Below are 14,893 nucleotides of genomic sequence, written 5' to 3' on the forward strand. Positions count from 1 at the left end.
GGCGCTCCATGTGCACGCTAATAAACAGGCCTCAGGCTGACAAAAGAGGGTCTTTAATTTTTATAAATGTTCACCAACCGATGCATCAAACCCGATGTTCAAAGTTCTTTCAGAATTCAACCGTTTTCAATGAAAGCAAAAAAAAAAAAACACTTCCACAGTTTTACCTCAAAACTCTTGCAAGTTTCACATAAACAAAAGCAGGCTTGGTTAATACAAATAACTATGAAATAAGTACTAGGTATTGATCTTGGAGTAGCAATGAAATGATTAAAGATACAGTAAGTTTCCTTCTACAGTATGACAGTCCTTCAAGGCACTAGAATACATCCACAGTTTTGATGAGGCAACTGATAACCAGCAGTCACCACCAGCACTCCGGCATTTTTTGGTTCATGTTTTTAAAAAGAATCTGCAGCAAATCAGTGAGGGAATGTCTCTTGCAAGGCATCTCCTTGTAATGTCTTAAGAACTAGAAGTAAAAGTCTAACCATGACATTAAAAAGATTATTTCCATAATACATGCGCTTTAAATAACTACTGTTTTGCTTCTTAATCGTTCGGAATATTTGCTAATACCAGCTGTATTAGCAGCAATTATGCTTCCTATGCAAGTTTCTGCATTAATTAATTTCTTCTATCCACGATTCTGAAAACCATTGTTGAGACACAGATCATTCAACTTCCTCTGAATGGCTCAATCACTTTTGCAGTGACTCACAAGCCAGAACTCTACACAGGTTTGCCGTTTTGTCAGAAGAAGCTTTTTCACTGTTAAAGTCTGTTAGTTTTCCCACCAGGACAGGAAAGTACAAAAAGTTTAAGAGTTTCCTCTATAGAGCAGTGCTTTCCGTATCGTCAACATCTAGCACGAGATGGTTGTGCAGTTCTTTGCTCGCTGTCTCTGTAAGAAGCTCTGAAGAAGCGTTTTGAAGTGGTTCTTGAATACTGGAATTAGAGTCTGCACAAAAAATGAAACAGCAAATTTAGCAGTCTGGACAGTGACATCGCATTCAACAGTGTATTTCTGGTGCATTTCCTTAGAAAGAAAAGGGAAAGGAAAGATCAACAGAGGCTCTGCTAACAGAGGGCTGGAACATGTGTGCATGTGCACACAACAACAGAAAAAGGCTAAGCCAAACTAAAAATGTTATCTTTGGGTTGCTTCTCCTGCATGCCTTCATTTTAGGTACATTAAGAAAAGCACTTATTTCTGAAGAATGGAAGGAATCGAGTATGATTTAATATCACATTCCTCAAATCCCCACAGCAGTTATATTATACTACAGACAGTAATATCAAAACAGGATTGCCACTTAACATAAAATTTGGCACCCAGGCCATCATCCAAGTAAACAGCACCTAAGACTTGTAGAAGTGGTGAGTACATGTACAGTGCCAAAAGGAGGCCAAAAATTTTGATTTAAACAGTTCAAGTTGTTTAGATCAATAAATCCAAATAAACATCTTGCTTTTAAACTAAGGTGACATCACCAGGAATCTTGTAAAGACTGGAATTGTATCTTAAGCATTGGAGTCTTAACTTTAACACAGAAGTTACGTTGTAAATGTTCAAGTTGAAAACTTTTGAGCTAAGTGACACGGAAGAGGCCAAAGCGTATCGAGAACTGAAGTCTTGAGTGCAGCCTCCCCTACTTCTTTCTCAGGCCCACTGCATAAGGCTGGCTGGCACTCCTGTAATTTGCAGTACTTCTGTAGTGGCACAGCTAATATAATAGCTGGAACTGTATCAGATTGTTTCCTGACCAACTGACTTGACTTGCACAGGACAGTCAAATGTGCACTGCTAGAACATTCACAAAAACATTATTCTAGGATTAATGCTTTCTGTGAGGTGTGAGCCATACATTTTCTCCCAAGTCCTGTATTAAAATTTAAGTGGTAAATAAAATAATCCAGAAGGCACAGAACAAAGCACCGGTACTGTCATGAATTGTGAAATGCCATCCACTAGGGTGACCCTTTAAAAAAGGCTCCTCTCGCTCCCCAGCCCCATTCTCATTCTGAAGACCAGTGCCCTGCTTGCAGGACTGTGAACAAGGCTGTGTTGCACCTACAGGAAGACACATCTTCAGTAGACCTTTGATAGCAGTGAAGAAAATAATTACTGTGACTACTTTAAAACCAAACCTTTTCACTCAGCCTCACATTTACAATATTTAAACTAAGACCCTGATCCATGAAACCAAACTTCCTAACATCAGCAGCTCCCCTTTATCCCAACCATGATGCTTGTTTCTACAGCAGATAAAAAGGTAAGTACTTTCAAAGCTAGTTGATTTGTTTTTAATTTTAGATTTTTTTAGGCACTTATACTATTGTTATTAGAAGCACCATTAAATAGAAGAATAAGGTGCTGTTATGCAATTTCCCAAATTCTTACAGTCTCTTACTCAAAATATTCCACAACGAGCTGGGCCCTAGAAGAGGTGCACACAGAACCCGAAGAGCAGAGATCCTGCACCCTAATCTCTGTCATTACCTACAGTACTGCTGCATTTTCATTTAAAATACGGTTCAAAAGATGTACTTCAACTTTGGAAGCAGACACAGAAGTTCTCCCTGCCACTACTGCATACTCAAGGATGAATCAGAAGAGGAGGTATCTGAAAGTGTGACATGACACAGGAAAGGGATATGTGATAAACACAGCACAGCTAACACTGAATATAAAATGAACCGCTGTACAAAAAACACGGATTTCTAGGTGATTTTCTGTAAGTGGAAGAAGTATAACGTGAAACTACCCAGTCAAAACATGAATTTTACACATTCTTCTCTCCAGTACTTTTAGTACGTTAATGTAAAAGCAAGCATAAAACAGCCATGCTTTTTGCATGCCACGCTAATGATAATACAAGCAAGCAGTGTTATTTGTGACGGGTTAGTAGTGGGCATTAGCACACGCATGATTATGAATCAGCAACATTTTTGGCCAATCATATGCCTTTTCCTTACCATTGAACTTTCCAATACAGTTCATACTGAATGCAGGTCAAACATCTAGATTATTTAATAAAATTTTTGATTAGAATATTCTTTCCAAGGGCTCATAACTTCAATACCATAAATAGAATCTGAGACATTACTGTCCAGGATATGGACAAAGGAATTCATTACCCTGAAAATGGTTCAGAATTCCAGTTCTGATATTAGGAAGTTTGCTTACAACTTATTTTTGGCTTCTGTCATTCCTGTTTTCCCTTGCTTCACCGTTTAAGGTTAAAATTAGAAATAGCTATTTCACACTGTGAATTAGATAAGACAGTTTATGGTATCAGACTGTTTAAAAATAAACGCTTACGTGTGTAAATGTTAGAGCAGATACTCTTATATAATATGCAGTGATGTTAATTCATAGCAACTATTAATTCTTTTTTAAAAACAGATTGATCTGGAAAAGTTGGATGACCCTGCACTGAGTGTACTGCTGTACGTAAACTTGGCTATTGCTCCTTTTTTTTTTTTTTTTTTGTGGAAGGTTTTCGTTTGTTTTCCAAGACACACTAAATTTTTAAAGTTCTTTTACCAGCTTTGCTAAAGAATTACTCTTCATCAGCTTTCCTTCACTAACTCTCCTGCATGGTAGGTTTCATACTATTGTTTACCATATACAACTTACATGGCCAATTTGCTAAGGTTTGTGCTAGGGAGGAATGATATTAAGTCTTTTCAATTTCAACATTTTCAGGTTAACAATCAGTTCTTAATTTCAGTATTATTTTTTAATTTATTCAAAGTACAAGACAGCTGTGTATCTCATGCCTGTAATGACTGAAAATGGGCTGTCCCTGAAATTCAGCATCAAAACTTGTAATTTACAAGTTTTTACAACAATTTACAATCCTCTTCTCAATTCACAATTGCTCTCATGTGGCAGATGCTTTGTTTGTGTAACTTAAACTCCTCCACTAATTAAGCAGCCTCCTGCAGACCAGCTGTATATCGTTTAGAATGTAAGTATTTCTCCAGTTACATTAGGGTAAAACAAATCTTGTTTGTCTGCTATCATTAGAACAGTTTCCCTCAGAACCAGAAAAACTCCAAAATGAAAATAAGCATAGTCAACGTATGAAATGTGACTTTGAAATTAAGTCTTTGCTTGAAGTTTGACTCATCAGCACAGTTCCCATTCTCAACTTATTTGCAAGCACTGTAAAGATCCCAAACTTAGTCTTATTTCTGAATTCTAATATTAATAGAATGCTAATTTAAGTCTTTCTTGTAAGCAGTCAAACTTTCAGATTATTTAGGGATGTAGCTTTAACTTTTCCAGCCTGCCATGCAGTTGATATCTTAAAAAGGTAGCATTTCCAAACCATTATCCATGAACAATAAGATTATTAACGTGCTGTTTGGCAGCTGCGATTGAACAGACTAGTACTATTAGTGAGACTGGAGCTGACAGAATGCAAATGCAAACATGCCAGAGTGCAGATGCTGCTGCATCTGCAAAGGGGTTTAGTCACAGGAATGTGTATTTTGCCAAATAAATTCCAAGTGGTTAAAAATAACTGAAAACCTAAAGTGAAAGCTACATTAAAATGCAACCACAAAATACCGAAGGAAAAAACATGAGCTGCAATATTTGCCTGCACTGATGAGAAGAAACCTCAATTTAAATGGGTCACTGCTTCACACCTGGTAACTGTGTGAAGTGTTATTCAAAATAGTTACTTTTATGATTTGTTCTGAAGTATAAATTAATGTTCACGGGACTATTAAAATTAAGCATAGGGCCTAATATCTCTTACAACCAGAATGATATGTAGTAATGAAATAACATACAGAGTTGACAGAGAGCACATATTCCAAAGCGCATATACAAAATAAAGCTACAAAAAAACATTGCTGTGCAGGAGCATTTTAGCTTATATTGCATGTTTCTAGTAAGTACAAACCTTATTCGCAGTAACCATCCCCACCTGTGAAGGCATCATGGGGTAAAGCTATTAGGCAACAGAATTTATACTTTGCATTCCAAAACATTAGTCTTACTGTACAGAAGCTGCAGTGTCATTAGAAAATTTTAACCATTATTGAATATAAGTAGAATTAAAAGCGTTAGTATTTTACATTATCTTTTCCTTCAGAACTTCCTAAAATAAACATTACAGGAGAACATTTCAAGATTTGCTAGCTTTTACTGTCTCTAGCAGGTTTGTTTTTTTTTTTTCCCAAGACTCAAATTAACATTACCCCTATCAAGGTAATAATCACAACCTTCAAGAAGTTCCTGTGAGAAGACAGAAAATCGGTCTCTAATTCATGAATGTCTCAAACCAGAAAAGTCTGCATTTAAACCAAGAAGATCTGTCTAGAAATTGGTCTAAGACACACAGTTAAATGCACTTGATTCTTCAGCTTCTGGATGTCTGACTTAAAAGGACATCAGAAGGCTTCATTCTCGCAGGGTAGAAAATTCTCTGGGTTAGTGCCTTTCCTATTAGGACATGTATCAGTGACTACATTGCTAATTTATTATCTCCCGTGTATCCTGAAAAATACTATCCTTGGCTGCATCTTGTCTCTCCTCCAAGCATTTGTCTTTTCAACAACAAATGCACAAACCTGAGACTGACACAGTGCCAAGGCCAGAGAAAGCCCTGCAGAGCTGGTTGCTATAGTATTGTCTAGCTTCCCAAGCAGGAAGAAAAAAGCAAGCTACTGCACACTTCCTCCCAAGCCCTTCTGCCTCAAGAATGAAGACATTCGCTACTTGGGGAAGATATCCCCAAACCTGCTTTGTGCATGCGGAATGTGAGCATTTTAACTGAAAATTAGCAGTTTTGTATTCTAACTGGTACTTGTCCTTTCAACTTTTCAGAAAAAAATTACAGCTACAGACATTGTCTTCATTCCTGGTCCCTGAGGGGATACCGAATATAAAGGAATCCACTCACCTGTCACTATTTTGGAAGCTGTTTGGGTGGGATTTGCAATAATACCATCTCCAGCCAGCTGAGAAGGAGGATGAGGCGGAGGGGGAACACTAGGTCTGTTTCTGGGTTTAGGCACTGGCCGCGGCCTTGGCAGTGTGCCGCTGTGAGGTGGAGAGTGAGACTGAGAGGTTTCTTGAGTAGATGACTGTGACGATGGGGAACTAGTGCTATGTTTTCCTAGAGGGGGTGTATCGGGTGGTGTTGGAGTCTGCGGAGGAGTGTAACAGGGCTGCTCTGGTCCGTGCTCACTGCTGGCAGCAGCAGGAGGAGATGCTTGACTGTTAGATTTGGGCTGCAGTGGAGGAGTAGCCTGTGTTGGGGGTTGTGGTGGTGGATGGCTGGGAGCTTGTATTGGGGAAAGGCTGCTGGAGTATCGCCGAGGTGCAGAAACCTGGGAGCTGGAGGCCTGGGCTGCTCCTTGGTTTGCATGCTGGGCAGGAGGAGAAGAACTTCTGGCAGGTGGTTTTGGTGAGATAGAAGGTGGCTGAGCAGCTGAGGCAGAGCTCTGGCTTGCTGGCTGCCCTGGTGGTGGGTTGGCTGGCTTGGGAGGTGCTGGTGCAGGCTTTTTAACAGCTGTGAAGATAAAAGGTGAGATTTCATGGTTGAATGTTGTAAAACCAAACTCCTGAAAAAAAAAAAAAGAGTTAGTAGCTCTAAACAACCCTTAAATACTTTATCAAAATCGAGTACTGTATTACCAAATAAAAGTGGTTATCAATAGGAAGCTACAGAAACACATACACTGGTTTAAACCAACAGCCTTTGAGTGACTTCATTAAACAGCAATGGTAGTATTACTACCAGCATTCCAAAGATTCATTTAGCTAGGCCTTAGGCTTTCTATTTCAGAAAGCATTTTTGCAGTATGTAAACAATTGGAACTTAGTGCTTTGAAAAACAAATGAAAAAACACACCTCTCCTCATTGAATGGGGACTGGGACCTGCTGCATTCTGTGGCTGATTAACAGAAAGCTGATTAGTGCTACTTGCTGACTGGTTTTGGGCAATGTTCGCATGCCCACCATTTCTCACAGGTGGAGGAGTAGCTGAAGACGCGTTGTCCTTAGATTTTGAGGTACTGAAAATTAAAAATCCTAAATTAGAAGATGATTGCAAAATGCCTTGCTCAGATCAACCACACAAATTACAGTTTACATTATCAACTGTGCTCCAGTTGCGACCCTCAAACACCTCAGAAAAGTTTCTGCACTGGCTGGTATTGACTGACAAACTAAACACTGCTAGAACTCTTCAAACAAGTCATGAGTAAGCTTCACGCAAACCTGTACAAAAGATCCATTACCAAACTCAGTCAGGAATCCAAGTAGCTCTACAGTGCTGCAATACCTGTTTGAATTACAATACTAGGATTTAGAGTGCAGTCTCCATGCTAGAGCACCCTCAGTGCATTTTGTAGGTCTTTTAATAGGAGTCCCAACAAACAAGTTCATACAAAATTACTTCTCCCATTTCCTCAACCAAATACAACCATCATCCCTGCAACTGTTGCCCTTCTCAGAATATTGCCACAGCATCACATCCAATTCACTGGCAGTTATCTGGTAGATGTAGTTACCAAGGACTAGGCACTCTGTGAAGCTCTCCCAGAAAAACAAAAGACACGCCAACCTGCTACATACAGCACACAGACAAGGCAGATGTGGTCCTCACTGAAGTCTGTGGAGCCTTCAAAAGCCCTCAGGAGGCCTCAGGGGCTGAAAAAGCTGGGGGTGTGGAGGGAGCCGTGCTTCCTTGCTCACTGGCTGCACTTCTCTCCACCCTATCTGGAATTAAGCTTTTACCTCACTGCCCCTGGTCAAGGGAGACCAGAACTCATCTGAGGGAACAATCCCAGTAAAAACTTGAGATTCATACAAGGACAATTCAGTTTTTTCTTCCTGACTTCTGGTTATGAAGACAATAGAACTGGGGGGAAATGAAACACCTGGGTATGAACCAGACAAGGTGATGCTTGGCAGCACCTCCTCCTCTTCCTACGCACTTTGTCTTTACTTATTTCTGCTTTTAGCATCTCTTGCAGCATCTCATTCATCTCAAAAGGTCAAACCCTTTTCAATCACTTTTATTGACACATTACAACCCTGACTTCTCCAGATTCTGTTATTAAATTGCAAGTATTTGCAAGCAGACTTTATGCAGATTTAAAATGTAGCTTTTAGACACTATGCTCAAGGTTTCGTTTTAGCTGCCTCAACCACAAGCTGCATCTGTGGAGGAAATATTAGTCTACAGGGGATATCTGAATGAGATGTTTTCATAAAAGTGTCACCTGGAACCAAAAGCTATATGCAAAAGAATCAGTGCTGCATAAAACTCGACAGTGGTGGCTTAATGTAAGATGCTGTGCAAGAGATTGACATTTGGAGAGCATTACAGGCATTTTTACGTGGTTTGCTACATCTCTCAGATCTCAGGCATATTGAAAGCAAAATGCTGCTTTCACCATACATGAAAATAAGAGTCAAGGCTACTGCAATTTGTCTTGGAGTTCGTGTATCCTAATACTGAGAACATGACTGCACAGAGTTTCAATAGTAAATAAATAGCAAAACTCTTATACATGCTTTTCCTAAAGAAACCAGTAGAGAAATATGATAAACTGACTTTCAGTTTTCTAGCAAGCAAGTCTGGTCACCACTAAGACTTGCTACAGACAAAAAAGACAAATCCAGATAACATGTACAAGAAGCAACAAACAAGACCACCTGGTTTCTAGTATTGCCACTGGCAGGTTTTGTTCTTTCAGCAGCAAACTGACAGTCATACTATATGAATACTTCTAGAGTACAACTTGGAAAGGCCAATGTGGGGAGAAAAAGTACAGTCTATTTTAGCATTTTTCAAGATCTTTTCCCCCAGGAATTTTTTTGTAAGATCGATTCTAGAACAGACATTCAAATTAAGGTCATAAATATAGATAGCAAGAGAGCTCTTTTGTAGCACTTCTGCCCACATCTGAGAAGGCTTTGCACATGACCACATGCCTTCTAATTAGAAGAGGTGCCTGGTGAAGCAGATACAGCTGACGTACTCAGTTTGCTGCTGAAGCAGCCTGCCAAGCCGCTGAAGCAATACTTCTTACCTGACATCCTCATTTCCTTGACTTTGTAACTGTTCTGCTGTGCCAGCAGAGAGAGCAAAACCAGCACCTACTGGGCTTGTTTCAGCCACAGCAGCTTGTGGGTGCTGCTCCGCTCCAGACTGAGCCAGCACGCCAGCCTCTGTGGGTGGAAGTGGTGGCTGGAAAGCTGGGGATGTGTGCTTTCTATTTATAGTGCCACATCTCCGAGGATTTGCTTGGAAGTCCATAACCTTGACACCAAAGCTACAGAAAGAAGAGAGAGTAAACACACCACACCAGCCAACACCAGGTAACTAAAGCAGCAGGACAACTGGATGTTACAACCCACAAAGACAAGTGCCACCCCTGCTGCTTAGCATGCAAAGCAGCAACAAGGAAAGCTTCAGTTTTCTGCATATAACACCATTAATGTTAAGACATGCAACACTACTTGGCTCATCTGCACAGAGGGGTAAACTAAACAAAACTGGAACAAGCTATTCTATTACATTTGAAGACAGACATTGACGACAATGAGGTCAAAACACTTGGCAATTTTACATGTAAATACATACATTTCCTTTCACACCAGAGTATTTCCTCTCAATATAGTGCATAATAGAAACAAAATTGATGTGTTGAAACCTCTAAGCTGCAGTATAGATTTCAAGATAGATAAAAAAAAACACCCTAGGATATATGCTTCCATGATTTGCATCGTTCGAAGAGAAAAAAGAACCCCTAATTAACTATAGATAAACAGACTAAAATTCTAATGGATTTTAGAACGTGTATAGGATATTAATTCTAGAACCAAATTTTATTCCAGTTGCATTCAAGACTGAATCCTGACTTGACTTTCTTCTGCTCCTTCTGTCAGTGCTGATAAATTCGCATGTGGCTAGCCACAAACATTTCGGTAACAATTCAACATTTGCATAAACAGCTAAAAACGAAACAGCACATCACTTTCATATTCATGGTATGAGTAATAATAAATGAGTGTTATACTACATGTTATATGAGAAAAAAGCATGTTTTGTTTTTATTTTTTAGCATTCTACTATTTGCTGTGGCATACTGTACCATCTTCAAATCAGAAGTCTTATCATGAAGGCACCAGGTAACACCACCTCAGCTTATGGGCTTTGAAAAGAAGCCATGGAATATCAGAAGTTAGATACTGATAGATGTTACCGTATATAGCGTTTCACTGGATTTTAGACCCCCCAAATCTGTAACAGGAAGTTGTTAATTTGAACCAGTAAATATCTTCCTTTTTTCTTTTTTTTTTTTTTTTAAATGAAGTCATGCACATAGTATAACTGGAAGGAAATACCAGTACATTACCTTTGAACCTTCCTCAGGCTGCAACAACATGGGGGGAAATAAATCGCTATTGTTACCTATAGTATTTCTATTAAATTCTCCTCCTGAGACCACTAAAAGCACGTCTAACTACAGCCTCCTAAGTAGTCCAGTTCTCAGGACTTTGAAACCTAACCTGAGAATGAAACATACCTTTCCTTCTTCAATAAATCCCCTTCCATTACAGCCATACTAACAGGCCTCTTCCGTTCCAGTGTCCCAGAATCATATTCATTCCCAGTGTGCGACAAGTGATTTGAATTAACAGGAGGAACTGCAACAAATGCCCCAGACACATTGAAATCTTGATCTGGTAAAAAGAAACAAAATGCATTGTATGACATACATATACAAGATGGTGTCTCATTGGAGAAAAAAAAAAAAAAAGCTGTTGGAGGTTCACCTGCACAGGGATATCACAAATACAGAATTCCTTTGACTAGAGCAAGAATTTACCTCCAGGGAAGAACCAGTCTGCATGCTGAATAATTGGCTCAATAATTGCTACCACATGGACTGAAGTTGCTGCTGCCATTTCAGCAAGGGATCTGTGGAAGAAATTTGTAGAACACTAAATACAGAGCTCTATCGAAGTCAGAAAACACAAGAAATCTTGCCTAAATGGCATGTTATGCTAAGCATGATGAATCAAGAATCTTAAGTACCTACCACTTCACACTTTAGTAAAACCTAGCCTATTCAATAACATTTATAGTGTTTAAAACATTCCTAAAAAGATACAAAAAATACAAATTCCTGAAAAGATCTGGAAGCACAGGTCAAGAAAACATCTAAAGTATTTTTTAGGCAAATACTCTGTTGCTGTGCATTATCTATTTGATTTAAAACTATCTGTTGAAAAAATCTGTATCTTCATGGAAGCTCTGTTTTGTAGCTTTCCTAAACAACTTACCCTTCATTCTTTGCCCATAACAAGTTGGGGCCCAAAACTATTGCGACATTACTGGGTGTCATTTTGTTAACATCACTGTTCTGTGCAAGCTTTGCCAAAAATTTGATTAAATACCTACAAAAAGAAAAGAAACAACAAAGTTTTTCCATACAGCACAGTATAAGCTAGTACATCACTGACATTTTGACATAACTAGCTTTTATGGCAAATAATAGTTCTGAAAGGATGTTTCAAGCTAAGAGTGTTCCTTGCTGAAAGCAACTAAGTCAAAATTCAATTAACTCCTAAAGACAACTCCCCACAATACAGACAACAAAACTAACAACCTCCTTAGGTAATGACTAGCTACTACTTTTCTGCCCATTCGTCACAGATGTTGAATGGGTTGAAAAGAAAGCAACTCCCACCTTAATAAAACAGCACTATTAGACATCCAGAAAAAAAAAAAATAGAGAACACCTACTCAGCAGCTATTTTCACATTATGTAGTGTGGAAATTGCACTTTTAGGAATCACAAGAGTTGGTTTTGCTCCAATTCATTCCCAAAAGGCAAAACCAAAAAGTAAAATACTACAAAATAACAGATGTAAAATACATCCAGGCAATATTTCTAAGACTGGAAAATACAACAAAGAGCACAACTGTTAAAAAGTCGGGTATTATTACCAACAGCATGACCCTTTAAATGGCAGAGCTCTGTGCATCTTTGTTTTGCTGCAGCCAATAGTGAACTACCTTGACTGAAAGTCTATCACTGCCAACGTACACCAACTACTTGATAAAATAGGATGTCCTTTTACAAACTGAACGGCCAAGAAGATAATAAAAGGATTAGAGTTTCAGCTAATCAACTTTGAAACATACTCTACCATCAAAGCTGCTGTGCAGCAAGTCAACAGATGTGTATATGTACCTGAAATTAGCATGATAATGCTTGGGTAATCTGTTACAAATTTTCCATAATTCTTGTAGCTTTTTATCCTGGTCCTGAATACTGGAAGGAAAAAAAAAATCCATTACATCTTAATTCCAGATCAGAAAATTGTTATTTCTGCAGAGAATAAGAAAAGATGATTGTGTAACTTTCCATATATGCTGAATAAATGCACTGTTTTGTATTCAGTAATTCAATAACCTCCTTTTCAAATCTGTGAATTACCTCTACCTGCAACAAAACCAAACCTGCTTAAGCATCAACACTGTGCAGCTAATATTCTGGAGTAGCCCTTATGTTTAATTATAAAATACCTACCTTTACCACATTTTTGTACAATATTAAGCTACAACACAAAATTTAAGACAATTTGATAGACAAAATATTTACCTGTTAAAAAAGAAATGGGAAAGAAAGTAGTGCGAGCTTGGACTTTTCTTTTGAAGTTATACGAAGCATCAAATTTGATAGAATTTTCAGATAAGTGTGAAATATTTTTCTATATAACTATTTTTAGTATACTTACTTTGCAGCTTGTGTCCATTCTTCATAAAGACTGTAGGTCATTAAAGGTTCTGGCAACTCTCGTAAATAGGATTTCAAGGCACCTGCAATGTGGACCAGGAACAGGCAAGTGTCATAGCCAGCGTTCTCAGCCTTTATTTAAAATACTATTCTTAGATCTGCGATTTTACCCATGCAACAGGATCCAAGTCCTAATGAAACATCAGGACAACCTAGCACTTCCACAGTATCTGCTCAACACTTAACACAAGAGGCCTTTGTCTTAATTTGACAGAAACACATGCTATGAAACAGTTCTTTGGAACAACACCCTTATTAAAGCTACACATGGCTCTAATCTCCCTTGATCATGCTAATACTCTTCTCATTAGAAATATGATAATGGAATTACTGTGACCACCTGAATTTTAAACACCACTCTGGCATGCAAATACATCAAGTGTCTTCAGCATGCATGCCCTATACTTATCCAAGTTAAATTATGCAATTAATTGGACTTTCAATGTACTTCCATTCATAGTTTATTCTGCTCAGAGAGCAACACTGTAGCAAGCCAACAGTTAAAAGAATGGAATAAACTTGCGTTGTATCAATTTATACCTGGTTTTGATTCAGTACATTCACAGTACCTGCAACAGCATGGGGATCCGAGTAAAATTCATCAAGCTGTGAAGTTGAACAGTCTAAGGCAGCTTTCAGCTTTTTTAACTTGGAGGCTCCAGCAGCAATTCTGAATAAGCCCTGCATAATAAAAATCAAACTGTAATTGACTGGTAAAAACATGTTATAACAAGTGTGAAGTTTTATGAGAGTCTCATTCAGAGCAGTTTAAAGTTCAGCATCTTCACCTGAAACTGATACGACTGAGCTCTCTCTCAATGTGTCACTGCCATCTGATAATGTTTTGGTCTCGTCCCTCTTGGCCCATTAGTAATTTTTCAATCTACTCACACTCATTTCAAATACATTCCAAATAGCGCTGAAGGCTTTTCTGTTGTAAAAGGTTTATCATCTACACTAGTGAGTGAAATTATTTAAGCAACCTGTTAAAAAGTACAGACAGCAGTCCATGAGTTTGACTCGCTTTCTTTCATAGAGCATCATAGGGTATTACCTACCTCCTCTCTCATCCCAGTCTCCAAAAGCATCATTACACAGGCTTCAATAGGGACTGCAATTTCACGACCACTGCGCTTGAGATGCTCTTCTAATGGAGTTCCAAAAGCTGGTTTTTCAGTCCATTTGTCTAATTGAAGAGTATCAAAACATTAAGCAAAATATCTAACAATCACATTATGTCTCAGACATGAAAAGAAAGCCTCTAGTACAGGTAAGAAATTTTCAGAACACAGTAGTAATTTTACAGCCTTTGATTGGCGAAGTTCTTTGTATCATGAGTAAAGAAAAAATAAGCCTGCTGGTATTCCCAATAATATTCCACATCTTTGTGGATAGCACACCACATACATGTCCTTTGTATAACTGTAAGTTCATGTCCCAACACAGGTGCTGTGACATGGCTGACAATTACACCAATTCTGACTTGTCAGGACTCCAGAAGACTTAGATTTACAAGAATCTTTGAGAAAATTTTTGCCCAGATTGCTTGACCTGGGTTGATCTTAATTTTAGCTGTATTTAAGGTGGATATAAATTGAGCTCTTAACATGAAGTTTATTGCTGATTTAAAAATCAGCAACTTAAAATGGGTGTTGATAATCCCAATGTCATGATTAGAAGACCACATTAGCAGCACATCACACTAACGCCTGCACTGATTTTCAACTCAATTTCTCTTGATTGTTCCTTAGCTTTGAAAGTCAAAACTGCTACAAGTTTCTACAAACTGAATGTGAATTTTTTTTCTACACATTATTTTTCACCCATTATTTCTGCTGTTTTAGTTGAAAAAAGTAGCAAAAGACTATTAACTGTTAGTGAAGATGCATTCTTTCTTTCGGGGGGGGGAAAAAGGTTAAGAAAGATTTTGAAAGAGTAAAGACAATTTCTACAAAGAATTTGAATTACCTTTTTTTTTTTTTTTTTTTTAAAGAAAAAACAAAAACAACACATCAACTATATCCCTTTCACATGGCTTTAATTCCT

At 38.3% G+C, this 14,893-nt stretch overlaps 1 protein-coding gene across 7 annotated transcripts in view; it reads right to left on the reverse strand.

Annotated features, from left to right (window-relative positions):
* Window positions 1-37: 37 nt before the first annotated feature.
* ARHGAP17 (Rho GTPase activating protein 17) overlaps window positions 38-14,893 on the reverse strand; it is a 41,631-nt gene continuing 26,775 nt past the window's right edge. Inside the window, exons 10-22 of one of the 7 annotated variants that reach the window (XM_082772480.1) lie at window positions 13,906-14,033; window positions 13,417-13,528; window positions 12,789-12,870; window positions 12,242-12,322; window positions 11,328-11,441; window positions 10,871-10,962; window positions 10,568-10,724; window positions 9,068-9,310; window positions 6,879-7,042; window positions 5,925-6,536; window positions 4,923-4,946; window positions 2,980-3,024; window positions 841-961 (exon numbers count right to left, since the gene is read on the reverse strand). In XM_082772480.1, coding sequence (XP_082628606.1) covers window positions 4,924-4,946; window positions 5,925-6,536; window positions 6,879-7,042; window positions 9,068-9,310; window positions 10,568-10,724; window positions 10,871-10,962; window positions 11,328-11,441; window positions 12,242-12,322; window positions 12,789-12,870; window positions 13,417-13,528; window positions 13,906-14,033 — 1,808 coding nt within the window. In that variant the 3' untranslated portion in view covers window positions 841-961; window positions 2,980-3,024; window position 4,923. The other 6 variants (XM_082772479.1, XM_082772482.1, XM_082772481.1 and 3 more) reach the window with 6 other exon arrangements.

The sequence above is a fragment of the Aythya marila genome (genome assembly GCF_965140915.1).
Source record: "Aythya marila genome assembly, chromosome: 15".
In the NCBI taxonomy this organism is placed as follows: domain Eukaryota; kingdom Metazoa; phylum Chordata; class Aves; order Anseriformes; family Anatidae; genus Aythya; species Aythya marila.